Here is a 27,025-nt window from a genome sequence, read left to right as displayed (position 1 = left end):
CATGGCACAGATGGTGTGCGGAGTAGACATGACATGAGCCCCGCAGCCCGTTCACACAGCTGATCAGCGGGTGTCAGACTCCCACTGATCTCTTATTGATAACCTATCCAGTGTATAGGTCACCAATAAAAAAGAACTGGACGATTCTTTTAATCTTTCGCCATCCCACACACATGTACATGGCCAAGCTGAGCATGCACGTGTATGGTGAGTAGAGAGGAATAGCTGTTGGCTGAATGAGCATTTGTCCAACAACTATCAAAGGTGTTTAGTTATGGTTATAAATTTAATAGGCTAAATATGATGGTGTTTGCAAAACAGATCAATGTGAAGACATCAGAGAGGACAATGGCAGGCTGGTAAGTGGCTGGTTGAAGCCGTCCTTGAAGGTCTGTTTATAGAGTCATTTGGTGTGTATGTGTGTGCATTGTATTGTGCACAATGTGAATGTCTTAACCTTGTATTTGTGGGTTTATCTCTGCCATAGGGCGTTCAATGATTGACATTGTCATAAAGTAGCTTCATAGATATGAGTAGTCTCCAGTTATCCAGGCAGCTTTATGTTCTCCTGTTACTGCGTCTCCATTCTGGCAGCTGTACAGTGTATGTGGGTGTAGTTTATTTATGCGGTGTATACGGTATAGCCACCTGTGTGTGATCCGCTGGCTGTGTCTGCATTGTGTGAGAGTGCGGTCACCAGTATCACTGACATCCTCCTCCCCCATCCATGAAGTCAGAGTTCATTAGCCAAATAGCACTCGCTATAATAAATAGCCTTCTCTCTGTAGCCTCTGACTAGTAGACGTCATGCTCTGAGCTCATCCACAATTCACTCCTTATGTCTTACTGTGGCTTTATCATTCACTTAGTGCTATGTTGTACATGTAGATCTAGTCTTACCCTGTCTCCATCCGCCATTACATCATGCCAGTATTAACCCTTACTTATTATGCCAGTTTTTGTGGAGGTGGCCATGCACATGAAATTCCATGTTGACCCAAAGATCATTTTGCCCCCAGTTTCTTCTTCCAACATCATTAAAAACAAGAGAAGAGGGGATTAGGCAGGGTCTGGTGTCACGATTCTGGCATATCCTGCATAGCAATGCTTCTTTTCCCCCAGCTGAGAACTGGTGTAGCAAATGGCTGATCTAAGACAATCTAGTCCCCCGAGATACCAACCAGCTGAGTCTCAAGACGTTACCCTTAGTTGATGACTTCCCTTATGTACAGAATATGAAATATTGTGTAGAAGAAAGACAAAGAGCTAAAACAGTTTAAAGGCAGGCATCCCAAGTAATAAATGGAATAGGTGTACTACTGTATCCAATAAGATGAGCAACATTGGGTCTAGTAACGTTTTATAAAAACATCAAAGGTGGGTCCATAGATCTCTCTAATGATCTGTTAAGGTATATTCACATTCAGAAAATTTCTTTGACTGTCCCATTCATCTGAATGAGACTTGCTTAAAAGGGTATTCCCATGTACATAATCATATCTATATTGGTAAATAATTAAAAGTTAAACATTTTTGCAAATATAAGTAATTAAAAATTCTACAGAGTTTTAAAGATTTTCTCTAAGGGGGCATTCACACTACCGTCTGTGTCCGACAGGTAGTGTCCGCTCCTAGTGTCCGTTCAAAATCTCGCACGGACATTAGGAGCGGACACTAGCTGTGTCAGACAGGCCTATCACAATTCCTAATGTCAACCCTTCCGTACTACAATTAGAATCCCTAAATTTTAACCTTCCTCTGTCCCCGCTCCCACACTACCCCACTTGATATGGTGCCTTTTCAGCCTAACTTATCTGTTCAAGCTCCATCCACATGTTACAGGACACCACTAGTGACGGTTCATACAGTATTATTTGTCTAATGACAGTCACCTCTATTACAGAATTGTCTGACCACTGTATAAGCAATGCCGCCCCTGCTACCTCTTGTGTCACCCCCTCTACCTCATAGATTGTAAGCTCAGGGCCCTCAGTCCCATTGTGTGAAATGAAGTTCTTTGTTATGTATCTGTCTGTATCTGAACCCTATAAATTGTACAGCGCTGCGGAATATGTTGGCGCCTTATAAATTATTATGTGTCCGTGACACTTGTCATTCATTTAAATGGCGATCGGGTGCGTTCTTTTGCACTCCGTGCCCTTCCTTCACTGTATGTTTGTAAAGATGTCCGACTTTTCTACATGTCGGGTTTTTCTGTCCGCTTGAAAAGTCGGACATCTTTACAAATGGACAGTGAAGGAAGGGCACGGAGTGCAAAAGAACGCACCCAATTGGCATTTAAATGAATGACAAGTGTCACGGACACAGCTAGTGTCCGCTCCTAATGTCCGTGCGAGTTTTTGAACGGACACTAGGAGTGGACACTACCTGTCAGACACTGACGGTAGTGTGAATGCCCCCTAACTTTCTTAGTGGTGACAGTCTTTTATTTTGATCGGTTGCCATGGTTACGACCACTAATGCAGAAACTTTCTATGGTCTGGGACTTGTCAGGAACCCAGCTATGATTTTCTTATTGTCGCTGGGTTATCAGGCAGGGACACTACATGTATCAGAAGATATCCCGGCCACAATAAGGAAATCATGGCTGATTTTCTGACCTTAGAAAGTTTCTGCATTAGTGGTCGTATCCATTGGCAACTGATCAAGATAACAGACTGTCACCACTAAGAAAGTTAGAGAAAATCTTTAAAACTCTGCAGAATTTTTAATTACTTATATATGCAAAAATGTTTAACTTTTAATTATCTACAAATGTAAAAATAATTCTGTAGATGGGAATACCCCTTTAAGCAGCCCCATACTTTTTGAGTCCACTACTTTTGGCTTTGATTAAAAAAAAAAAAGAAAAAATGCATCAAAAACTGCAGTGTTTTCCCAAAAGCTGTTCACGAAACCAGGCTAAGTCCCCATGTCGCGGTAACTCTGCTTTTTATGCTGCAGATTATTTAGAGCTAAACCTAGTAGTGGCTACAGAAGGAATGGAAACTATCTAAGAAGCTCTTAGGGGCACACTGAGTAAAGTGGCGCTGATTCGGCACAATAACTCGCGTAAAAATCAGCGCAGAAAAAAAGACTCCCAGTGACTTCAATGGGTTCCACTTTACGTGCATAAAATGGAACCCATTGAAGTCAATGGGAGTCTTTTTTTCAGCGCTGATTTTTACACGAGTTATTGTGCCAGAATCAGCACCGCCTTACTCCATGTGAATACACCCTTATACTTTTCTGCAACAAAAAAAGCAGCTTTTCTGCAGCCTGAGGCCTCAGCCTTGGGCCGGCTGCAGATGACCGTGCTGTGGGTGAGTGTGCTATCCATGTATTTCATGGAAAGCAAACTGACCCATTCTTTTCTATAGGCCTGTACACATGACTGTGATTTTCACAGTCCCGTGTGCGGACTGATAGTCTAGGCCGCATCAGATAGGGCATGTCCTATTCTCCTATTTTGCAGCCCATGCTTCCATGGCTCCTATTCATTTAATGAAAGGAGCTGCAGAAACATAGCCCGTGCATGGACCGCACAAGAGGACATCCCCCATGCGCAGCCCGTGCTTTTAACTCACGGCAGGCCGCTTGCAGCATGGTCATTCTTCTTCTGGATCAACAATGCAGTAGAAAAGACTGAAGCTGGTTGGACTTGATAAATGCAGACAACGCTAGTAGACGACGCTAGTAAGTACTGCAATGACTACTTTTCAGGGTGAGATTATAATTGCTCACGTGTAGAGCGTACCTTGGGCTTATGTAGTCATGCACAATATTATCCTGTCTGTTGACTCATCGTGTATACGGTTTATTTGCAGAGCTCAGTCTTATTAACATGTTTGTCGCTTTATATTCGAAGATGTGTAAATACTTGACATTACTTATCTACTCTGCCCACATGATTTCTTAGTCTCTTGAGTTCATATTGCCTCCGGTGTGATTTGCGAGTGTCTTTGTCCTACCTGTTACTCATGGTCTACAGCTTGTAATGATTGCCGATCGATTTGTCTGTGCTGCTATATTGGAAAATCTGACAGCTTTGTGGAGCCATTTTATTCCTCTGTAGATGCTGCGGACTGATGTCTTTTGTGTGCATTACATATACAATCCCAGGACAGGCATTTATTATAAAAACATGACGCATCCGTCTTCTGCAACACAAAAGGATGGTGCTTAACAAAGGAGTCTACATTATTGACATAGGAAGAATGATATGGAATTTCTTTATTGTCCTAGAATATTATGGGCTAAGAAAGTGTCCACCGCTGAGATGCTGATAGGTAATATCATACGTATATGTATTATGCCGATATGTATCTACTATGATACTGCAGAAAGGTTCTACGGTGTATTGATGTTTAGAGAAATCACGTTACTGTGGACATAGGAGGTGTTTTAGTGCTGCCAATCTTTCTTACCTCTTTTTTTGTCCTATTCACAGTGATAATTCAACAGATCAGAGTCAGCTGAGAAGGGCAGATTGATATGGCTATTCAATAGTCAGATCAACCATCTATGCCCCAGACTGAAGTGTCTGATAAAGGATCATTGGCACCATTGGCATAGCTACCATGCAGGCAGGATAGGCAATTGCTATGGGGTCTGTGGAGGGATTGATTTCTGGCAGTCTAGTATCCTAAATCCATGTTCTATATGTCTGTAAGGCATGACTCCTACCTTATCATTAACCGTTCAAGTAGCAGTAGGTCAATATATGATTGATACAACACAACATATATACATGTATGTATACAAGACAAATATACTCATACAGCAATCCATCGTCTGCAAAGGAAGTAATTTGGTTCACCCCTCTTACATGCTATATTGGGAAAGTGATCAGGAGGAGAGTCAGTCTAGCACTGGGCCCCCCTTCCACACGGGCCCTATGGCACGTGCAGACCCAGCTTCTATGGCAGGAAAGTCACTGGTCTTGAGTGACTCAGCGGCTGACCTCACCACTGGAGTCCTAATATCAGAAAGAGCAGCCTGGCAGACGTCAAACCACGACATCTGTCTTTTTAATCCACAATTAGGAACGGAACATAAACACAAATAAAGTATAACAGAAAGATTCCTACTTTTATCAAGGCACTCAAGGTTTTGGCTTAAAAATACAGATGCAAAATACTGACCAAATCTGGACAGTGTGACAGTTCCCTTAGGCCAGGGTCATTTGGGCAGAACGTGCAGTGGGTTAGCTGCTGTATATTCGCTATATAGTAGCGGCACTATGGATGAGGCTTAAACAATCTCATGTTCATGCTGAGACTATAAGCTGCAACACAAAGTGAATTGTGTGTTTTACACCTGCAGCATGACAACTATTGCTGCAGATTTAGCCCATGGCTCTTACCCTTTACAGTGTAAAGGCTGAGCGTCGTGGGGGTCCACAGTGGTTCCTGCAAGGCGAACTGCAGCAGAAGGTGCCAAATTCTAGGTGGATGGGTTTTGCCAGGGTCTCTTACAGAGGAACATGATGCAGAATTTTACTGATGGCAGTTCTGCATCGTGTTCGCACTGTGTTTCCCTCGGATGAAGAACAGCTTTGGATCGGAATAGGAAAATTTTTCTTATTTTACCAAAATCTGTCCCCTTTTTCATTATTATTTACATGGAAAAATGACAGCAAAATTTCGCCTAGACACATAATGACGTAATCATTACCATTTTGTCTGACACAACTAATAATGTCTAAAAATGAGATTAGACAGTCTTAAACTGTGCCACATTTATCAAAGTGACTAATGCTATTTGATAAATCTTTTGCATTATTAGACTGTCTTCTGGTTGCCGTAGATTACGCCAAAAAATGCATCAAATTTTGGTGCGTGTTTCGGGGCACACTAGCACAACTTAAGCCCTGCCAAATTTCAGTGAAGTCATGGACGCCCTTTCCTACAAAGCCACACTGTGCATAGTAATCAGACATCTGCCTAGTGACGAGCTGTGCTCCTGTGTGTCCATCACATGACCATGGACTGTATATCACATAACTATGGACTGTCCATCACATGACCATGCACTGATATTTATCCACTAGAAGTAGAATAAGTGACATCAAGCAGAGATCTAGAAAAATGAGGAACTGATACAGAAAGTATATTGAAAAATTCTACAATTTTTCATTATGCAAACATTAACATTTGTCTCTCAATATTGGTCTGAAAGTGGACAACCCCTTTAATTTTCTTATTACTTAAAATATCTTGAGTTTTTTTTTACCTGTTTCCATCCACATCTGTAGTCTTCTTATTACTGTATGAGAAGATGCAGCCTCTCTCCTTCCTAGAATGATCTGTCAGTGTCAGGACCGCTCAGATGCTTTCAGCTTTTTATAATTTCCTTTATGTTCCATTTACTAATCATCAGAGGAAAGAGGTAAAGAATAGAGATGAGCGAACAGTGTTCTATCGAACACATGTTCGATCGGATATCAGGGTGTTCGCCATGTTCGAATCGAATCGAACACCACGTGGTAAAGTGCGCCAAAATTCGATTCCCCTCCCACCTTCCCTGGCGCCTTTTTTGCACCAATAACAGCGCAGGGGAGGTGGGACAGGAACTACGACACCGGGGGCATTGAAAAAAATTGGAAAAAGTCATTGGCTGCCGAAATCAGGTGACCTCCATTTTAGACGAATAGTGGATTTCAAATCCGGGTCATATGAGAATGTGAACTTTGTGACTATGAGACAGGGATAGCTGTACAGGCAGGGATAGCTAGGGATAACCTTTATTTAGGGGGGAATGTTATTAAAAATAACTTTTTGGGGCTCTATCGGGTGTGTAATTGTGATTTTTGTGAGATAAACTTTTTCCCATAGGGATGCATTGGCCAGCGCTGATTGGCCGAATTCCGTACTCTGGCCAATCAGTGCTGGCCAATGCATTCTATTAGCTTGATGAAGCAGAGTGTGCACAAGGGTTCAAGCGCACCCTCGGCTCTGATGTAGCAGAGCCGAGGCTGCACAAGGGTTCAAGCGCACCCTCGGCTCTGATGTAGGAGAGCCGAGGGTGCACTTGAACCCTTGTGCACCCTCAGCTCTGCTACATCAGAGCCGAGGGTGCGCTTGAACCCTTGTGCACACTCTGCTTCATCAAGCTAATAGAATGCATTGGCCAGCGCTGATTGGCCAATGTATTCTATTAGCCTGATGAAGTAGAGCTGAATGTGTGTGCTAAGCACACACATTCAGCTCTACTTCATCGGGCTAATAGAATGCATTGGCCAGCGCTGATTGGCCAGAGTACGGAACTCGACCAATCAGCGCTGGCTCTGCTGGAGGAGGCGGAGTCTAAGATCGCTCCACACCAGTCTCCATTCAGGTCCGACCTTAGACTCCGCCTCCTCCGGCAGAGCCAGCGCTGATTGGCCGAAGGCTGGCCAATGCATTCCTATGCGAATGCAGAGACTTAGCAGTGCTGAGTCAGTTTTGCTCAACTACACATCTGATGCACACTCGGCACTGCTACATCAGATGTAGCAATCTGATGTAGCAGAGCCGAGGGTGCACTAGAACCCCTGTGCAAACTCAGTTCACGCTAATAGAATGCATTGGCCAGCGCTGATTGGCCAATGCATTCTATTAGCCCGATGAAGTAGAGCTGAATGTGTGTGCTAAGCACACACATTCAGCACTGCTTCATCACGCCAATACAATGCATTAGCCAGTGCTGATTGGCCAGAGTACGGAATTCGGCCAATCAGCGCTGGCTCTGCTGGAGGAGGCGGAGTCTAAGGTCGGACCTGAATGGAGACTGGTGTGGAGCGATCTTAGACTCCGCCTCCTCCAGCAGAGCCAGCGCTGATTGGTCGAGTTCCGTACTCTGGCCAATCAGCGCTGGCCAATGCATTCTATTAGCCCGATGAAGTAGAGCTGAATGTGTGTGCTTAGCACACACATTCAGCTCTACTTCATCAGGCTAATAGAATACATTGGCCAATCAGCGCTGGCCAATGCATTCTATTAGCTTGATGAAGCAGAGTGTGCACAAGGGTTCAAGCGCACCCTCGGCTCTGATGTAGCAGAGCCGAGGCTGCACAAGGGTTCAAGTGCACCCTCGGCTCTCCTACATCAGAGCCGAGGGTGCGCTTGAACCCTTGTGCAGCCTCGGCTCTGCTACATCAGAGCCGAGGGTGCGCTTGAACCCTTGTGCACACTCTGCTTCATCAAGCTAATAGAATGCATTGGCCAGCACTGATTGGCCAGAGTACGGAATTCGGCCAATCAGCGCTGGCCAATGCATTCTATTAGCCCGATGAAGTAGAGCTGAATGTGTGTGCTAAGCACACACATTCAGCACTGCTTCATCACGCCAATACAATGCATTAGCCAGTGCTGATTGGCCAGAGTACGGAATTCGGCCAATCAGCGCTGGCTCTGCTGGAGGAGGCGGAGTCTAAGATCGCTCCACACCAGTCTCCATTCAGGTCCGACCTTAGACTCCGCCTCCTCCAGCAGAGCCAGCGCTGATTGGCCGAATTCCGTACTCTGGCCAATCAGCACTGGCTAATGCATTGTATTGGCTTGATGAAGCAGTGCTGAATGTGTGTGCTTAGCACACACATTCAGCTCTACTTCATCGGGCTAATAGAATGCATTGGCCAGCGCTGATTGGCCGAATTCCGTACTCTGGCCAATCAGCACTGGCTAATGCATTGTATTGGCTTGATGAAGCAGTGCTGAATGTGTGTGCTTAGCACACACATTCAGCTCTACTTCATCGGGCTAATAGAATGCATTGGCCAATCAGCGCTGGCCAATGCATTCTATTAGCGTGAACTGAGTTTGCACAGGGGTTCTAGTGCACCCTCGGCTCTGCTACATCAGATTGCTACATCTGATGTAGCAGTGCCGAGTGTGCATCAGATGTGTAGTTGAGCAAAACTGACTCAGCACTGCTAAGTCTGCATTCGCATAGGAATGCATTGGCCAGCCTTCGGCCAATCAGCGCTGGCTCTGCCGGAGGAGGCGGAGTCTAAGGTCGGACCTGAATGGAGACTGGTGTGGAGCGATCTTAGACTCCGCCTCCTCCAGCAGAGCCAGCGCTGATTGGCCGAATTCCGTACTCTGGCCAATCAGCACTGGCTAATGCATTGTATTGGCTTGATGAAGCAGTGCTGAATGTGTGTGCTTAGCACACACATTCAGCTCTACTTCATCGGGCTAATAGAATGCATTGGCCAATCAGCGCTGGCCAATGCATTCTATTAGCGTGAACTGAGTTTGCACAGGGGTTCTAGTGCACCCTCGGCTCTGCTACATCAGATTGCTACATCTGATGTAGCAGTGCCGAGTGTGCATCAGATGTGTAGTTGAGCAAAACTGACTCAGCACTGCTAAGTCTGCATTCGCATAGGAATGCATTGGCCAGCCTTCGGCCAATCAGCGCTGGCTCTGCCGGAGGAGGCGGAGTCTAAGGTCGGACCTGAATGGAGACTGGTGTGGAGCTATCTTAGACTCCGCCTCCTCCAGCAGAGCCAGCGCTGATTGGTCGAGTTCCGTACTCTGGCCAATCAGCACTGGCCAATGCATTTCTATGGGGAAAAGTTAGCTTGCGAAAATCGCAAACTGACAGGGATTTCCATGAAATAAAGTGACTTTTATGCCCCCAGACATGCTTCCCCTGCTGTCCCAGTGTCATTCCAGGGTGTTGGTATCATTTCCTGGGGTGTCATAGTGGACTTGGTGACCCTCCAGAGACGAATTTGGGTTTCCCCCTTAACGAGTTTATGTTCCCCATAGACTATAATGGGGTTCGAAACCCATTCGAACACTCGAACAGTGAGCGGCTGTTCGAATCGAATTTCGAACCTCGAACATTTTAGTGTTCGCTCATCTCTAGTAAAGAACTAACACTAATAGAAAATGGATTAGGAAGTCTCTCCTGGCATATCCATCATGTGGATGACTTGAATGAGACTCCTCCAAACCAATGCATACGGTAAAAGGGAGTGTACCTCAGGCAAACTCACTTTTGGATTAAAGGGGATATATTTTTATATAAAGTTGGCCATTACACTTTTCTGTCTACATATATACCAAAATTTATGCTGCACGGCATTACCGACATCTTTATGAACAGTGGCGCCAGAAAGATTAGAAAAATACGACTGTCTCGATACTTCTGAAAAATGTGCAAGAGAATGGATGTGGTTTAAAAGTGTCTAACTATACGACATAGTCATGAAAGAGAAAAGTATATATATATGGTGCAACTATACCAAGTTTAAAATTGCATAAACTTAGTTAAAGATTCAATTGTGATGGAATTTTGGTGTACGGGCAATGGAGACGGATTTTCTTGGTGTATCAGAAAGTGAGGCGGAATTTTGGCTCAACGGAAAGTGCAGCAAATTTATGATGGTCCTTACAATAGAATCATAAATATGTACAAATCTATTAATGGGACTCAGACAGTGCAAACATAGATAGCATTGATAAATTTCAGTTGCATCTAAAGTTGGCCATACACAATAGGGCATATTTATCAATATTGTTGAACTTTCCCATTTGTAGCTTTTGACATAATTATGAATCTGTTGTACGGACCTTCCTAAATATGTAATGTTTTTAGAAACAACTAAATTCTGACTCAAATACCTTCTGATTAAAAGTGTCACTTCACCAAGTGACAAATATTTATCAACTCCCTGCTGGGGAGACAATGAATAGAGGAACTGAGGAAGGGAGAATTGGGGAAAGTCTAAAACATGAGGAGGAGGAAAAGGAGAGATAGAGAAAGTAAAAAAAAAAGGTAAAAAAAATAAATGGGGAGGGGTCAAAGGGCGAATCGATGTCATCGAGCATGAGCCATGTGTAGGCATCCAGAGCATGACTCGGATGGGGGAACCGCAGGGACTCATCAGTGAAAGTAAACGTGTCTGACATTTCAGGCAGTCCCAAAATATATATAAGGACGTACTTGACTCTGTGTGACATCTCCAGCATGGAGGATAGACATAGGAGAACGTGGTATGAAGCCTGGACGGTGGTTCCAAAGTTATTATTTCATAAGAAAAACAAATATTTACTAAATAGACATTTCAGGAGACCTGATGTGTCCTCGTTAAGGGTTTGTTCACACGGCGGAAACTTTTTCCGCCATGTGACTTTCCTGCATGAATAGTCGCAATGGGAAGCCGATGTAGTGCATCGGCATCCTGTCATCTCGGCATCCTGCTCCTGATTAGGCCAGAATGAATGGGCCTAATCAGGAGGGAGCCTTGAGCCGCGGACGCCGCAGCTGACTCAGCTGTGGAATCCGTGGGATTCTTTGTCAAATTCTGCCTGCAAAAAAACTCTGTGTGAACATACTCTTAATGGGTATATTTGCCAGAAGGTGCCCAATGAGGGCACAGCGTGAGCCTATTTGGCCTTCATTTTTGACTAAGCACATGCAGCACTAGATGGTTGTATGACCATACCTCCCAACCGTCCCGATTTCCGCGGGACAGTCACGATTTGGGTGACATGTCCCGCGGTCCCGGTTGGAGGGAGGTATGTCCCGATTTCAACTCAGATCTGCGTCCAGAGGACGCAGATCTGAGTTGAACACATGGCTGAAGCAAGGAGCTGACACAGGTCAGCTCCTCGCTTCGCCGCTGCCCGCCTCTCTCCCTGACACATACGGCTGAAGCTGCTCGCGTGCTCGCTTCGCCGCTGCGTCTCTCTCGCGGGACATGAATCTGGGGGCAGAGATGTGGGGACATGAATCTGGGGGCAGAGATGGAGAGGACATGAATCTGGGGGCAGAGATGGAGGGACATGAAACTGGGGGCAGAGATGTGGGGACATGAATCTGGGGGCAGAGATGGAGAGGACATGAATCTGGGGGCAGAGATGGAGGGACAGGAATCTGTGGGGAAAGATGTGGGACATGAATCTGGGGGCAGAGATGGAGGGACACGAATCTGGGGGCAGAGATGGAGTGGACATGAAACTGGGGGCAGAGATGTGGGGACATGAATCTGGGGGCAGAGATGGAGTGGACATGAAACTGGGGACAGAGATGTGGAGACATGAATCTAGGGGCAGAGATGGGGGATATGAATCTGGGGGCAGAGATGGAGAGGACATGAAACTGGGGGCAGAGATGTGGGGACATGAATCTGGGGGCAGAGATGTGGGAACATGAATCTGGGAGCAGAGATGGAGAGGACATGAATCTGGGGGCAGAGATGGAGGGACATGAATCTGGGGGCAGAGATGGAGGGACATGAATCTGGGGGCAGAGATGTGGGGACATGAATCTGGGGGCAGAGATGTGGGGACATGAATCTGGGGGCAGAGATGGAGGGACATGAATCTGGGGGCAGAGATGTGGGACATGAATCTGGGGGCAGAGATGTGGGACATGAATCTGGGGGCAGAGTTGGAGAGGACATGAATCTGGGGGCAGAGATGGAGGGACATGAACCTGGGGGCAGAGATGGAAGAGGACATGAAACTGGGGGCAGATGAAGGGTGTATATGAAACTGGGGGAGAGATAGAGGGGGGACATATAATTTACGAGTGAGGAGGATTATACTGTGTGCAGGCACATGAAAAATTAACGAGTGGGCGGGGTCAACACAAAAGTGGGCGGGGCTAAATTTACCGCGGCACGCTATGTGCGCCGCACATTTTGTCCCTCTTTCAGTTCTTCAAAAGTTGGGAGGTATGGTATGACCCATGCGAACGCACAGGAACCTGCTATCTATGCCCACTTAGGCTGAGTGCACACTGGGTTTTTGGTCCGGAAACTGAGATGGAGGCTTGATGCCAGTGCAGTGCATCCGTCCACTCTGCTCCTGATTAAGCCCAATGAATGGGTCTAGTCCGGAGGAGGGTGTGTCTTCAGGCTGAATCGTGTGTAGAATCCGCCTGAAGAATGAGCATGTCCGTTCTTTTTTCCAGGAGCCGGAACAAACGGCTGCCGGAAAAAAGACCTGACCGGTTCCCATTGATTTCAATGGGAGACGTCTTTTTGTTCAGGATTTTGAGGCAAATTCGGCCTCAAAATCCTGACCAAAAACTCTGTGTGAACTCAGCCTTATATCTCAGGATTGGATAACAATCCAGAAACAGTGAGATCATTAGATATCTACCTAAATTGGAGTGATTTTGACATTATAAAAATAGTGCTGACCTTTTTGCAATAACCTAAAACATTGATATGCTACATTCACTACGCTAATATTATCACCACAGCTTTATAATGATGATAAAGCCTCACAAGCCTATAAATAGTCCTGGGAAATGTTTCATGTATGATGGTTAAACAGCGAGGTCAAGACCTTCTGAGAGATTCAGTAAATTAGTGGAGAAGACTTTTCTTTGAAATCTCTTATTAGCATTCAGGAGCAGAGCTGTCATTCCACTTTCCATACAGTATCCCCAGCACTAGAGCTCTCCGCCATCTCCCAGCCAAGTCTCCTAGGCAATGTCAAAGGAAGCTTGCATGACACTCCATATATTAATGGGAAAGTCCAGGCACCAGGACGGAGCATCGCGCTGACAAAGTCCCCAAAAATAACGAGTGCAATACCGAAAACTGATTGAAACATAGAAAGTAATTGAGAAGATCAGCGTCCAAACTGGAGATCAGTGACCACAAACGCCTGCTCATCTCATCTAATATTCATACTAAAGGTGGCCATACACCTCCAAGCATGTGGCTGACAGCTATAGCTTCCAAATCCCACATACATGCTTGGTTCGGCCAAATGTGTTTGTATTCTCAATAAGGAGAAGAAAATGTATTGCTAGATATTCTGATGAAGGCTTAATATTTCTGATCCTTCTGCCCCTGAATATCTTCCTTTGGGGGAGAGTTAGGACAACTCCATACACATTGAGATACACAGCGGTTCATATGATGTTCATCTAATGTCTAAGGCCACGGTAAAGAGTGACTGAATAAGACGGATTCTGCTTTTGACATGAAATCTCAGATTTTACAGATTACTAATGGAAGGCTGACAGCTGTGATAGGAAGCAAAAGAAGGTCATATGTAAGAATAGAAAAACAGAGACTTAAATGTAAAATGTACCACCTCTATCCTAACCATAGCAGAGCCTACAATGGCACATTACCACTGCCATAACAAGGCTGTGCTATGTATCAGTGTACTATCAAGTGTCCTCTTCTGTCTTTGTAGGCAAATGGATTTTTATAACAGGTTAATTCTAAAATGGTCAAAGAATGACAATAATAAGAGCAGAATATAATAACATATATGTTCAACAAATTATAGGAGATCATACTTAGCTGAGGTGAGCAAATAGAAATGAGGGGCCTTATTGCATATTATGTTCTAACATATACCCATCTCGGTTTTTTTATGTAGGTTGTGAGCTCCATATAGAGATCACAATGTACTTTTTTTTCATTTAAGTATGTCTTTGTAGAATGGGAGGAAATCCATGCAAACATGGGAAGAACATACAAACACCTTGCAGATGTTGTTCCTGGCAGGATTTAAACCCAGGACTCCAGCGCTGCAAGGCCACACGGCTAACCACTGAGCCACCATGTTGCCTCTATACCCATCTCGTTTGACGAGTCCAAAGGCTGCTGGGTACCTAGGCCATTTCTGGCCCCAATTGAAGCCAATAGGATGTTGCATAGCATAGAGTTTTACAGTACCTTTGGCGTGAGCTGGTTTCCTGTGTATGTCTGATCATAACATGGACATTTATGGTACAAGAACAGGCGCAGGGAGAGGTACAACCAAAGCAAGAAACTTATAGTTATTAAGGCCCAGTTCACATCTGCGTTCAGGCCATTCCGTTCCCCTCTCTGCATGAAATATGCGGAGAGAAAAGACCTGCAAGCAGCACTATTCTCTCCATGGGTTTTCTTAGGTAACTGCTTTTTATGCTGATAGGTTTCCGTTCAGGCGGTCCCCAAGCGGACTCCCCGAACAGAAACCAAAAAGCAGGCCTTACAGGGAAGGCATATTTTAACAAATAGCAGATCAATTCTAGAAGTACATCAATAGGACATCCATAGGTGGACACCAAGTAACACATACAGACTTTTCAGTAAGACATTAACCCTGTCATATCACATCAATAAGACACTATGCTTTTGTGGAAAAACATGTCCTGTTACATTCTTTCTATAGTTATTAAAGGGAGGTGGTGACAAGTGCTTTTTAAAACTGACCTGCCACCACTTCCACCACTATTTGTATCTTTTAATAGGCACTTCTCTACTAATTTCAGGACAGTTGGAATTGTTACTGTAGCCCCCACCATTCCTGAGCAATTGTTATGTTTAGCACCACCCGATATGTCATTTAGCCTTTACTGACAGGTGGGCGGTCCTAGGCTGGAACAGACAGACAGAGGCCGCCCTCCTGTCAGTAGAGAGCCTCATTAGCATGTTGGAGGCGGAGATGGTAACAAATTATTCCGAGTGCACTAGAATCAGCGGAGCAGCGCATATTGTAGGATACAAGGAGCCGGAAATGGTGAAGGTTCTGAAAGGTCAAGGATTCTGTATTTACCCATTTCCTATGTACGGCTATTATTCTTTATTGGATGACGTCATCATTTAGGATCTGGTCCATGACTATTTGTACAATATCTTCCCCCTGCTCTTAATGCATGGTAAGAAGGTGTAAGACATGATGGGAAAGTAAAATCCTGTTCTTTTCCCTCCATCTCCTGGAGCATTGCCTAGTGCGGTTCTGAATGAGCGATATTATTTGCAGAACGCCCGGTCACCCATGTTGTGTGAAAGAATGGCATAAAAGAAGTCGACGAGGAAGGTTACTGTTGCCTAGCAACTAGAGTTTTACGTTAATGAACAGAATAATGACATTTTTCATGAAACTGTCTGGTCCCTATCTATTCCCCGGTATCAGATGTGTGACAATGGCCGTCCTCAGCTGATGCTTTCTTCTTGCTCTCGGATGACAAAGCAATGATGTTTTTGCTTGTTGGATCCGGCCCTACTTAATGGTGATATCAGGAATCATGGTCGTGTGTTGTAGGGACTAAGTGTAGGTACGTGTTATTACACGGGTAGTATAAAGCTGGCCATAGACATTAGGGGATAGTGATCCAACAACCTGAAGAGGGACCTGCCAGGTGAATTTGGGAAAGTAAACCACCAGTATATCCTTATGGGCTGGTCTACTGTGTAATTGTGGCTTTACAGCAGCCGTAGGGACAGGTTCGGTCTGTACTAAATCTATTTAGAGGAAATCCATATTTTCATGAGCTTGATGAATGTAAGCGTAAAGACACACGCGGCGGCCAGAATAAACCGGCACGAGGCAGGCGCCGCGTAATGTGCCTTCACCCTAATAAATGAGTATGAAAGATCGAACGTGCGTTACTCTGACCTCATTTTGTGTCTGCATGGATTTAGCCTAATATATGCAATAATAATGCAGAAAATATCATCACGCAATGAAGTCAGTAGAGGCAATTTGAGAATTATTATTATTAGATAAACTCGAATCAATACTCACTCCGAGAGACTTTATTTTGGTCATCTTATTATAACATTAGCAAATCTTATAAGTTATTAAGAAATATAATTATATTCAATATCAAGATTACCAACAATGCAGTGCAAATTCTCCAGAGGTTCTTATATGTAACCTAAACACCATTCACATGAGATATTTATCTGCAGATCATTGACAGATTCAGCTTATCTTAGCGGCCTCTGCTGTGAATCTTATGTGTATGTATGACCACCACACATATTATTTGGCTGTCAATATAGGTACAGTTGTGTCCTTCCTTGCCACGGGAGGGATATGTCTAGAAGATGTTTGTAAGAAGATAACAGGCTTGTATGTTTTAAAGCAACATGATTTTGTGATACGCAGTCATGAGATGTCTATCCTACATGTGTTTAAGTTTGGCCACCCAGTTGTGAGTTGCAGCCTGTCAAAGGTTTTGCTAATACACTGTATTTTATTGGTGTCATGGAGATTGTCTATGTACAACTAAATTGAAGCTAAGGTAAGAGTGGAAACATCAGAAACACTAAGGGCAGATGTTTGAATAATGCATTGCTGTAGTGTCCTGTTATACGTCTCCTATGTATTACAAGGTGTTGTGTGCATGGTCAATGTCATACTGTAAGCCCAACAAACACCTCATAAGATTGACTATTGGAAAGTGTGTTTATAACTGAGATATCAGTCTCCTTACTACCTAGTACAGCTAATATATCCTACCTGACCTGTATATATGTATACATTTATTTGGGTTAACTACGGTATTAAGTCATCTAGGGTGTATAATAGAATTTCATGCGTGTTGAGAAGAACCTGTCATGTTAGGCTTACTGTCCAATCTGTCTGTTATAAAGAAGAAGAAGCTGAACAGATTAACCCCTCAATCACGGCATACGGGTGGTTAAAGGGGAGCACACACCCTTCCACCCCCTCAGGTCTCCTGCACTGAGAAGCAGGGTTCTGATGGGTTGTCATTGTAGCCAGAAGGCCAGTCAACGGCTTCCTGCCTGCCTTTGTCCTATGCCACATAGGGAGTCCATGTACTGAAATATTGTAGTATGTAGTACAGGGGACCAAGCAATCCCAGGTTTGAATCCCCTTGTGGGACTGTAATTTTTATTAGGGATCACCATATGTGTATTAGTAAAGACTATACAAAAATAATGTTATTTACCTTTTAAGGTGAACACCATAATTTTTTTTTACCATAATAAGCAAATTAAATGATAGAATTGTATGGTATTGTATGTCACAATAGAATAAAAACTAATCATAACATTATATACACTCCAAAATGGTGGCAACTAAAAGTCCAACTTGTTGCAGAAAGAATAGGCCTTCCTGTTGATAGAAACAGTAAAGAAGTTAAGAATTTTGGAAGGCGGAAATGGAACATATGAAAAAATTTGCCTTAATGGCCAAACTACTCTGCGTCTTTAAAGAGACTCTGTCAGGTCCAAAATGCCTCATAAATAAATAATAGGGCTGTGTAGGGTTATGGACTGATTCCTATTGTTCTGCAAGTTCAAAATTGGTAAAGACAAGTTGATCCAGAGTTTTGGACTGACTGATATGGGGCAATTGGCAACAGCCTGATGGAGTTTATTGTCTTTCTCTGGATCAACACTGTAGGGTTATAGGTTGGACTTCATTGACCTTTCTCTTCATCCAACCTCATCTACAATGTAATATGGCCAATCATAGAGACATAACATTATTAGTCAGTAGTTCCCATTAGTATTTCCAGTGCGCCTCCACTTGTCTGGATTAGGTGCTCCTGTGCAATGACATGTGTATATCCTTATATTAATAATGAGAATATGATAGGTTATTGGAATCTCTAGGGTATAATCCGTATACTCTCAGTATGAAGCCACCTGATGAATATTCACAGCACACTACCTATGTATCTGGGACAAATTTGGGCAAGGTTCGACGCATAATTTTGTTTAATTATAGATAATGTTTTATATTATATCAGGCTGTAGATAAGTATTCCAATGTATTCAAGGTTTATGAGTGTCAGGTCTACTGTCACTAAATAATCAGGTATTAAAATGAGAATGGGTAACTTTGGTGGCTTAGCTAGTTATATGCTTTATAAAGGAGCGCATACACATGCAGATGTTGATCAGGTTGTTTTATGCTTTTAAAGTCAAAACCAGGAGTGGATTAAAGGGGTTGTCCAAGGATATAGGTCCTTAGGATAGGCCGTAACTATCTGATCGGGATCTGCACCAATGAGCTGTACTGGGCTGCTCCTGGGGCCCATTCTATAGATAACATTGAGCCTAAGGCAGTTGGTGTACCCTATATAATGGTTGGGCCCAGAATTTCAATGGGAAGTGAGCTGTAGGAGCGACGCACAGCCACGACACAAAGACCAGAGCCCTGTGTTAAAGGGATTCTACCATTAAAACCCTTTTTTGTGGATAAGACGTCGGAATAGCCTTTAGAAAGGCTATTCGTCTCTTACCTTTAGATGTGATCTCCGCCACGCCATTCCTTAGAAATACTGTTTTTTACCGGTATGCAAATTAGTTCTCTCGCAGCGATGGGGGCGGGCCCCAGAGCTGAAAATGCGATGGGGGCATCCCCATTGCTGCTCGAGAACAGGCTCCAGCGACGCTTCTATCTTCGGCTGGATCCTCCCCTTCTTTCGTTGTCTTTCTTCGGAGTCACCTCCGACGACTGTGCAGTTGGCTCTGCCAGTGAGACACTAGTAGAGCCGACTGCGCATGCGCGCAATTGTGGCCTTGGACCTATGGCCGCCGGCCGGCATGCGCAGGAGATCACATCTAAAGGTAAAAGATGAATAGCATTTCTAAAGGCTATTCCGACGTCTTATCCAAAAAAAAGGGTTTTAATGGTAGAATCCCTTTAAGTATAGTATGAGCAGTGTAAACAACTCCCTACAGCTTATCCGTTCCGGGGTTACCCCCTCAATCAGACCCTAAGGTCATAAAAACCTACATCCTGGACTATTCCCTTGAAAAAGGAGGAGAAATGGCATCTGTCCTTTATGGGTTCTTTCTCATATTTGAATGTGCTTAAAGGCTGATCTTAATATCCCATACAGACAGCTTGGGGATAGCCCACATCTATCTGTGTGCTACTGCAGGTCTGCTGGCTCTGGTCCGTACAGGTCTCACCCCTGAGACAAGTGCTGGTTTGGCAAGTGCCTAATGTTGTCTCAGCAGATTCACACACCTTCAGAAACTTTGCAACATGATCTATATAAAACTCCTGGCCCAGGTTTATAAAACAGCACGTGCCTTACTGTGTTACAGTCACCTTCGATCCATTACACAATGGCCAGTAGTTTGGTAACCGTTTAGATGTTCTTACCGAGGGAATACATGAAATGGAGCTATAGGCCATGTGATAGGTCTATTACCATGTCCATTTTTTTGACATCGCATATTTGTCCATTTTGACGGAAACAAAAACAGACATGTGATTTCACCCATAGACTTTCATGAGATTTAAAATGGCTTGGTGATGGCTATTCAAAATCCAGCTATCGCATGGCCATTCTTCATGAAAATAGTGCCAAAGACCAAAAGGTTAGGTCTGTAAAAACTGGAATGGTTGTGTCAATAATAGGAATATATAATATGATAAATTTGGAGGTGACCTTGGAGCCAATCAGTACCAATGGGATTTACTTATTATTGGATAAGCCATAAACAACCTACTAGATCATACTGATGGTATACGGTGTGTGCACAAGGATAACAGAGATTTTCAATGCAGTTAAAAGTGAATGAGGAAATATAGGGTAACACAGGTGTACTATGCTCATCTCTAATGTTCGGCACAGTGTTCTTCGCTCCTGTCAATGCAGCCCATGAGATAACTGTGACTATATTACTCCTATTTGGGGAATATGATATGTGCAATTATATGCAACATTATTGGCTATGCTTGCATCACATTCTGCCCTAGTGCTTTTTCTGTATGGAACCATTGTAGTATCAATTTATTGATGTGGCACCTTGGTAACCTGGCGTCATAGCTTAATAAATATATAGAAATATTATGAGGCCCCGCTCTGCTTCCATTTCAATGAAAGTAGAAATCTGTGAGGTCTGCTGATTCTAGATGTGAACAATAGCACAAGACGTTGCTAAATATGGCACATTTCATATTCCATTATTCAGAACGGATACGTCGGCGCATGTCTTCCATCCTTCTACTGTGATGCATTTTCCCTGTGCTCCACATATGACATGAATAATTGATAGGGTGAGGTTCCATCTGCTCGTCTGTAACAATGTCATCTCTTCAGACCTAAGGAAGACGTCACAATCGCACAGAAAGCATTGTTTAACTGTAAAGGGTGATAAGAGACTTGTGTATTCTATATGTCTTTATGTAACTGGTTTGCGGTATATTTTTCAGTCATGCTGTTTCTTTGTCTTGCAGGAAATGGCGGGAGCATCAGTGAAGGTCGCAGTCAGAGTGCGGCCATTCAACTCACGTGAAATTGGAAAAGATTCAAAATGTATCATCCAGATGTCTGGAAACACAACCAGTAAGTGTCCTTACATAATATATGTAATAAATCACACTTCATAACATCAGTCCAAGTAATCAGCTGTACTATACCGTAAGTAATGTTCCCTACACCTATTACTAAAAAAAAAAAAAAAAAAAAAGCACCTTTTAATGAATACAACTAAAACACCAAAGTCCACTAACCCAGATAGCAATACGTGCTCTATGTATCAATCAAAGGAGTCAGAACATGTCACCGACGGAAACAAAAACCGTCAGACTGTATGGTGCCAATGCCATCCGAGGGCTTTATTCAGTAAAGGTTATATGTTATATTGGTACTTTTTCTGCGAGTAGTATGTTCATGAAGATACTGATGCTTTTATCTGTGGACATATACAGAAGGCAGTCAGATGCTACTTTAGTAGTGCGAATCATAGACCTAAAACCCCCCATAAAGAATCTTATTATTCCAACCTTTTTGGACTTTTGCATATAATGTTAGGGAGGTTTGTGCTCCCATACTTCTGTAATGAACAAAAAGAGAATCAATTCTCAGCACAGAAGGGAGGAAGCATGCCCTAATATCTCTGCAGATCTGCTGAATGTGATGTGAAATGGGCCATTATGCACAAGATTTACGAAGATATTTTCGAACACTAAAAATCTAATTGCCTGGAGCTTCTTGGATGAGGAAGGTAGCACCTTCTTATTGTGGATGGGGGAGTAGACAATCTGCTGGGCTTCTCTGCATTCGGACTTACTGATATTTCTTTTTGTGCATTGTAATCCTGATAAAACACATCCAACATGATCATAAATATAAGAAAAAAATAGGCATCTATATAAGTATCACGTACAAGTAACTACAAGTAACCGTAGGGTCCTCTAGAGGGTGTTGTTGCTGGAGAACACTGGTTCAAAGTCCATTTGAGGAAATTTAGGCTTTAGACTATATCCCAATGGCCGATGATGTTATTTTATTCTGCTGTGAACCTTCCTCTTTCCTGTGCCCCTTGGCTCGCTCTTTTGACTCTGTTCCATTGTCTTTCTGTGGTGTCACTGGGATTTGGCATTGGTCAGGACTTGCTGACGGAGCACTGTTTTCCTGACAGAACAAAGAGGGTCTCTGTACCCACATAATCCTCTACTGTTGAGCAGAGGAGGCGAGCGGAGGGCACTTGCTGTCAGCTGGTACATGAGCACAGAATAAAAACCTGGTCACTACGAGCTGATCAGTACAGAGACAGAAGAAGATTAGGAATCGGATGCTAGCAGGTTCAATGTAATAAAGAGGAAGACATATATATATATATATATATATATATATATATATATATATATATATACACACAAAGAGATGAACTATGTGGCACAATTTTAATATTTTCTCAAGGGTGTAGAGACATAGCGGCGGACTCAGCATGGTTATAATAAGCAACCACCTTATTGAACACATAGGACCCAGACAGCATGGTCCCTCTGATCCCCAATCCCTTTAATCTTTCTTTCATACTGTTCTAGGCGCACTGTGATTTGTTAGTCCCTTATTCTTAGATGGTGTAGCTGAGAGCAAGGGGGATTGTCTCCAAGACTACCAAAACACAGTGCGCAAAAGAGTAGTCTGAGAAGCTGGTGGCCATTTTACATATATGAAGAAGGGACTGGGAATTCGAGGCACGTACCAGAAACATTAAAAAGGAGGTGCCAGATGTTTTAATTATGGACTGTGTAAATGTTATTGTGAATCAGAGGGTTGCTTTAAGGATGACTACTTTAGAGCTCAGTGGTAGAGTTCCGTCATTTTCTATTATTGTTATCACTGAACTTACTTAACATTGACCGCGTGTCACACACAACTATAACAGCCTCACTTCTTTATCCATTGACAGAATACAGCTGTTATAAACTATAACCACTTGCTGTTCTTTTAGTGGTATACAGCTACAAGAATCTGATTTCAATAGATGAAATGGATGACAATGCTTAGGGTAGTCTCTTCCATGCAATATAATGAAACATAGCAAGCACTACTGTAATATTACAGCAGAAAACTGTGTGGATATGGTAAACTTAACTACAAAATTTTTTGTATATACCCAAGTATAAGCCGACCCGAATATAAGCCGAGACCCCTAATTTTACCTAAATAAAACTGGGAAAACTTATTGACGCGAGTATAAGCCTAGGAGGGAAATGCAGCAGCTACTGGAAAATTTCAAAAATTACAATGGTCGGAGATTTTGGGTGCAGTAGTTGCTGGGTGCTGGGGAAGGGGAGGGGGTGTTTTGGTTGTCTGTCTGCCCCTTCCCTGAGCTTGAGGACTGTTTTTTTTTTCCCCACTTGGAATTCAGCCTGGCTGAATATAGGGTATCTGTATACTGTATTCTAGGGAAAGGAGTGATTTAGAACTTTTATTTATTCTATTTTTTTATTCTATTTTTTTAAAGCTTCTTTTTTTTCACTATTTTATGGGAGATTCTATATATTACTATTGCAGCTGGTCATAAAATTTTTTATTTTTTTGCTTGACTTGAGTATAAGCCGAGGGGGGCTTTTTCAGCACAAAAACTGTGCTAAAAAACTCGGCTTATACTCGAGTATATACAAAACTGTGCTGAAAAGCTCGGCTTATACTCGAGTATATACAAAACTGTGCTGAAAAACTCGGCTTATACTCAAGTATATACAAAACTGTGCTGAAAAACTCGGCTTATACTTGAGTATATACAAAACTGTGCTGAAAAGCTCGGCTTATACGCGAGTATATACGGTATGTCCTCTTTACTTATATTATTAATGCAATGACTGAAGCAAAAATAGGCAGAAAAACATATAAACATCCCTAAACAAGACACAATTTTAGATCAGATGTGTTATTAGCTATGGGTCATTTTAAGGAGGTGAAAGGCCAGGCTTCCTACTCTAGTTTGGGACTTGTAAGCCATTTTTATTCTTTTTCTTATTATACTTGTGAGCAGTTAATCTTATATGTTGTGATCTTGTTGATCCAATCTCAAAATTTGATGGCTGTAAAATGGAGCACTAGACTTCATGAAGACTGGATTACGCCCCCTCAAGACCAAGTAGGGGGCGTAATCTTTGTGAAAGTCTTTGTGAAAGGTTTCCCGGTTTCGTCTTGATGTGATCTATTCCAGTTCTCTACACTAAATATACAACTCCTGTACAAGGCCATATTACAATTGTCTGAATGCAGCCTAAGGCTGGCTATGTGCATTAGATTGCTGTCAAAGATGAACACTAGTTTTACTAAAGACACCTCTGTCATCTGCTTATTCCATACGGGAATGTCAGGCATATCGAAAACTAATGTGCATCCATTTTGTTCCCTGATGTCTACCATCAGCCCACATATACAGATTAGATCATCGTCTTCTGATGTTTTTCATCCAGTTTATCAGATATATCAGTCTGGAGTAGCAAAGTCATTAGTCAAATAGTATCGGAAGGGACGAGCAATATTCAACTATATCCTTTCCTCAATCACTTTCTATTCAGTTAGTAGACCGAGTCATCGATCAGATGTCTTTTATGTGATAAACCACAACTTTATGTAGCTAAAATTAATGTGTCACTTAATATAGTCTTCTTTTTTGACTATATCTCAAATACCCACTTTGATTTATTTTAAAATATTCAATATGAAGGTTGCCAAAAATTCCTACAGATGCTTATTAGGGCACTGACCCTGCCATACAGAAAATTTTATGTAGTTTTTAAAATTCACAGCATTTTACCAGACATGTTCAAGAAACATACAAGTACTGGGGCAACATGGTGGCTCGGTGGCTCACAGAGGCTTGCAGCACTGGGGTCCTGGGTTTTGAATCCCGCCAGGAACGACATCTTCAATTAGTTTGTATGTTCCCTCTGTGGAGCCAACTGCTGGGATCTCCAGTGATCAAAAGAACGGGGATTTTGTATGTGGTCTAAATATATTGATGACCTTTCCTAATGATTGGTCACTAATATCAGATTGGTTGGAGTTTGCTAATATACAGAAATACACAGAGAATGAAGCAGGCACTAGACAGCTTTGTTTTCTTTGTAGTGACAGAGCTGAGTCACTGCATCTTAGGTCCCATTAAAGTAAATGGAATCTCATCTGCAGTACCTGGTCTGGCCAATATGCATAGAACAGTGCTGTCTGTTTCCTGCTCCATTTTCTGTGTATCTGCTGCTGAGAACAGCTGATCAATAAGAGTGTTGAGTGTTGGACTTTCCTATTTGTTGGACCCCCACTGATAGTGTATTACCAATGATAGGCAAAGGAATACAATTCAAGGTAAGTGTGGCTACTCACCTTATAGGGTTGTGATAGAGTCACAACTCCCTGAAGTGCATCTGTAATGATATAGATGTCTGGAATGGAGTGTAGACAATCGCTGGAACCACCATCATAAGGACGTTTCATGCAGTCATTTGGAAAATAGGACCAAGATTGTCACCCAATTCACAACCAAATGTGTAGATAAAACAAAAAATTGTGCCTAACAAGACGTCCTTAGAGAAAACCTCTATTCATAACCACGACAACATGTTTCGGGGCTCTAAACTGCCCCTTTCTCAAGTGTACAGCAGGTAGAACAGGTTCCCTTTGGGATAGATTATCAATATTTTTAGCTCAAACAACCCATTTAGGTTAAGGCCCCATGTAGCGAGCCCCAGACGAAAAAAAAACCCGTGGAAAATGACAGCAATTTATTCAGCAATGTTTTTCACAGAAAGTCTGAAAAGTTTTCCACTGCAGACTTTCTGCCTCTATTACACCTGTACGGAAAGCTCCAGCGCATTTTTGAAATTGCAGCATTTCCACTGCAGATTTTTTATAAAATGTGCGGATGAGATGAGTCAAAATTGGAAAAAAAATAAAAATTTTTTTTTTAGACCAATGAGTCCGTTATAATAATAAAATATATGATACCGCAGCTTGTGATGATGAAAGAGCTGCAGAAGGGCTTAAGACTTATGCACACGACAGTGACGTTTTTCACAGATCTAACAGCCTGACAATGTCCGTTTTTGTCGGCCTTTTTACATCTGTTCCATTTTTGAGTGTCATCCGTTTTGCATCAGTTCCTAACTGTAAGTGAAAAAAATAGATGAATTTCAAAGGTCTTTTTTTCTTTTGACCCAACACGCCAATTTCTTTTATTGAATGGAAAACAGACATCAATCCATTTTACATTCATGAAAATAGATCTATTGATTACTATTGGGTCCATGAATCTGTGAAAACGGACACAGATATTAATGTCCGTGATGATGTCAGTTTATTGGACGTTAGAAACAATCAGTGAAAAAGACGGCCATGTGAAAAGACACATTAACATCTATGTGTTCTCAAAATGGGCGTGCGCATAAGGCCTAAGAGTTTCCTGCCACATCTCCAGTCCACTAGGTGGTTACGGGTGTGGTGGTAACTGGCACCAGAATAGATCCTCATTTTAGTCTGTTATGGGCTCAGTTTGATGTATGTATGGCCCATGGAAGCAACAAAAAGCGACATAACCTGTCTTATCTTTCTTACAGCAATTATCAACCCCAAGCAGCCAAAAGAAACCCCCAAAAGCTTCAGTTTCGACTACTCCTACTGGTCCCATACTTCGGTGAGTAACAAGATACCAAACCTAAACAAGACTAATGAATATTTAGAGTAGAACTTGTAGGATTATCAGTACAGTCAATACTAAGGACGACATCATAACACGTCTAAGAAGAGATAGATGAAATCTACAAGTGATAGAGAAACTACAACGATAGTTACTATTATCAGAATGTCTCCTATAGGATATAGTGGATAGTGATCAACTAAACATATGGAAAATAAGGGATATGCAAGTAAGCAGTATACTATATACTCCAATGTGAAGTGTTGCCCATCTAAGTTATAAACATAGGCCAGTGATGGCGAACCTTTTTGAGACCGAGTGCCTAAACTGCAACCCAAAACCAAATAAATTATCACGGAGTGCCAACACGGCAATTTAACCTTAAAACTCTGTGGGTCCACAATTGCGGAC

At 42.7% G+C, this 27,025-nt stretch overlaps 1 protein-coding gene across 9 annotated transcripts in view; it reads left to right on the top strand.

The window, feature by feature from the left end:
* Positions 1-27,025, top strand: part of KIF1A (kinesin family member 1A) — a 130,089-nt gene that overhangs the window by 11,301 nt on the left and 91,763 nt on the right. For all 9 annotated transcript variants that reach the window (XM_075268914.1, XM_075268913.1, XM_075268912.1 and 6 more), the window contains exons 2-3: positions 20,910-21,018; positions 26,535-26,611. In XM_075268914.1, coding sequence (XP_075125015.1) covers positions 20,913-21,018; positions 26,535-26,611 — 183 coding nt within the window. In that variant the 5' untranslated portion in view covers positions 20,910-20,912. The remainder of the gene's footprint in view (positions 1-20,909; positions 21,019-26,534; positions 26,612-27,025) is intronic.

Source organism: Leptodactylus fuscus, chromosome 3 (assembly GCF_031893055.1).
Source record: "Leptodactylus fuscus isolate aLepFus1 chromosome 3, aLepFus1.hap2, whole genome shotgun sequence".
NCBI classification, from domain to species: Eukaryota; Metazoa; Chordata; class Amphibia; order Anura; family Leptodactylidae; genus Leptodactylus; species Leptodactylus fuscus.
Note: the sequence above shows the minus strand (reverse complement) of the source record. Positions and strands in the feature narration are given on the sequence as shown.